Source organism: Pteropus alecto, unplaced genomic scaffold (genome assembly GCF_000325575.1).
Source record: "Pteropus alecto unplaced genomic scaffold, ASM32557v1 scaffold7, whole genome shotgun sequence".
NCBI classification, from domain to species: Eukaryota; Metazoa; Chordata; class Mammalia; order Chiroptera; family Pteropodidae; genus Pteropus; species Pteropus alecto.
This window is the reverse complement of record NW_006494614.1, coordinates 20,505,146-20,507,663: the sequence shown is the minus strand read 5'-3', so window position 1 is coordinate 20,507,663 and position 2,518 is coordinate 20,505,146. Positions and strand designations below refer to the sequence as shown.

Below are 2,518 nucleotides of genomic sequence, written 5' to 3'. Positions count from 1 at the left end.
CTGCTGACCATTTTATTGGTGGTTTGTTACATTTCCTTCATATTCTTATCCATACTGTGAACTTTATGGTGGCTGCTCTTACCAAAAATCTTGTGGACAAAACATTTGCAAAAATGTCAGAATGTAGTTTTAGAACCTCAGGTTTATTAATCTGAAAATGAACTAAAAGTCAGGTGTGCTAGTTATCTATTGTCGTGTAACCTATTATTCCCAAACTTTGGCATAATATAACAATAAACTTGTATCACTTCTCACAGTTTCTGTGGATTGGGAATTTGGGAACCACATAGTCAGGCAATTCTGATTTAGGGTCTCATGAGGATGCACTCAGGATGTCAACCAGAGCTGCAGTCATCTACTGGCTTCACTAGGGCTAAGATCCTCTGTAAGGTGGTTCATTCACACAGCGGGCAAGTTGGTAGTAGGCGTTGGCAGGAGGCCTCCGTTCCTCCCCATGTCGGCTATTCCACGGGCTTCTTGTGTGTTCTGAGCACATGGCAGCTGGCTCCTGTCAGAGTGAGGAATCTACAAAAAAGAGAACTAGGCCGAAACCATCCTTTCTATGACACAGACTCATTCTATTCTTGAGAAACAAATCACTGAGTGTGGGAAATTAGGTTCTATCTTTTCAAGGGATAGGGTCAGAGAATTTTTGGACATATTTAAAAACTACCGCATGTAAGTGAAATAAACCAGACAGAAAAAGTTGAAAACCACATGATATCATTTATATGTGGGATATAAACCTAAAAGCAACAAATGAACAGGACAAACAAACAGAGACTCATGGACATGGACTACAGACCAGTGGTTACCAAAGGGAAGAGAGAGAGGACGGAAGAGAGAGATATGGGGTAAAAGGGATCAAATATGTGGTAACAGAAATCTAACTATGTGAGGCGAACACACAATGCAATATATATATGCCTTACTGTTAAATTGTACACCTGAAACTTACTAGATTTCATTAACCAATGTCACACACACAAAAAATTAAAATAAAGCTGAAATTGTGAAAACAAAAAACAAAACAAAACAACCAAAAAACCCGCTGCATGAAGTGTCTTAGGAGTAGTATATAGTTCATCTTGGGTTTGAATCTCAGCTAATGACCTGGAACAACTTCCTTAACTCCTCCAAGCCCCAGTTTCCTTGTTTGTAAAATGGTGTTAGTAAGTGCACTCACCTGAAGGATTGTCATGAGGTAAGATGACACAGTGCACGTAAACTGCTGAATATGGCTTCTGGTCTGTTAATGCTGGAAGGTGGGATTTCTATTAATAATAGAATAGTAAATAGTAAAAAGAGCAGCTTCATCATCCTTAGCAGGATTATGACACCTAATGCACAGGGTGCTGGAAGACAGTGCATTGTAGAACAGAGCTTGAGAGAGTATAGCAAAAAAAAGTTCCTGTGCAAATCCTGTGCCTTTCGCTGATTGGGTCAGATAGGGTGAGGCGTGGAGAAGAATGTTAAAGGATATTAGCTTTTCTGATCCACAATGACTGTTAGTGAGGAAGAATTTGCACTTGGAATATGAAATGGCAAAGTGACTGCCATTGAGAGAGAGAGAGCTTGGTGGGATGTGTATTCTGCATTCCAGAAACCCTGTGATTTAATCGGAGAGCAAACTATAGGATTTTAAAATAAGGAAAACAAATTGTTTAACTTTGCTGCCTAGCAGGGGCAAATTTTCCAACACTGCAATTACTTTTGATAATACTCTATATTTACATTTTCTATTGTACTTACAATTAAAAACATTTTTGAGGTAATATAATGAGACCTTGATGTGTGCGATTTCTTTTTTTTCTAGCTACCTCTGAACAGTGCAAATGAGATTTATGAGCTACATATAACTGGACATGCCCAGGATGAGATTTTATTCTCTAATAGTACACGCTTATCATTTGAGACCAAGAGAATGACGGTCTTCATTCAAACAGACAAGACCCTGTACAAGCCAAAGCAAGAAGTGAAGTTTCGTGTTATTACACTCTTTGCAAATTTTAAGCCTTACAAAACCTCTTTAAACATTCTAATTAAGGTAAGTGTCAGACAGAAATGAAACTAGGAGTTTAAGCCATCTCACTGAAGCTCTCTTGTAAGTTCTGCTCGTATTATCTTAGAATTCACCATGAATATGCCTCCCTCCCAACATGTGAGTTCTTTCTCTAGGAAGGGAGGCAGTAGAGCATTGATTTAAGGGCTCATGCTCCAAAGTCAGCCTTTTTGGGTTCCAGTCCTGGCTTCTTCATGGATTTATTCATTTGTTAAACATTTATTGAACCTCTGTGTTCCAGACAGTGAGATAAGACAGTGAACAAAATATATTAGGTCTCTGTTCATATTGAGCTTATATTTTAGTGGGTAGTGGAGAGACAGACAATAAACACACATACATGCGCACACATATAAAGGGATAGGGGTGTGTGTGTGTGTGTGTGTGTGTGTGTGTGTGTGAAAAAGAGAGAGAGAGAGAGAGAGAGAGAGAGAGAGAGAGAGAGAAAAGAGAGAG

The 2,518-nt window shown here is 39.0% G+C and overlaps 1 protein-coding gene across 1 annotated transcript in view; it reads left to right on the top strand.

Moving 5' to 3' along the window:
- Positions 1–2,518, top strand: part of CD109 (CD109 molecule) — a 105,386-nt gene that overhangs the window by 20,651 nt on the left and 82,217 nt on the right. The window contains exon 5 of the mRNA XM_006926378.3: positions 1,817–2,047. Coding sequence (XP_006926440.1) covers positions 1,817–2,047 — 231 coding nt within the window. The remainder of the gene's footprint in view (positions 1–1,816; positions 2,048–2,518) is intronic.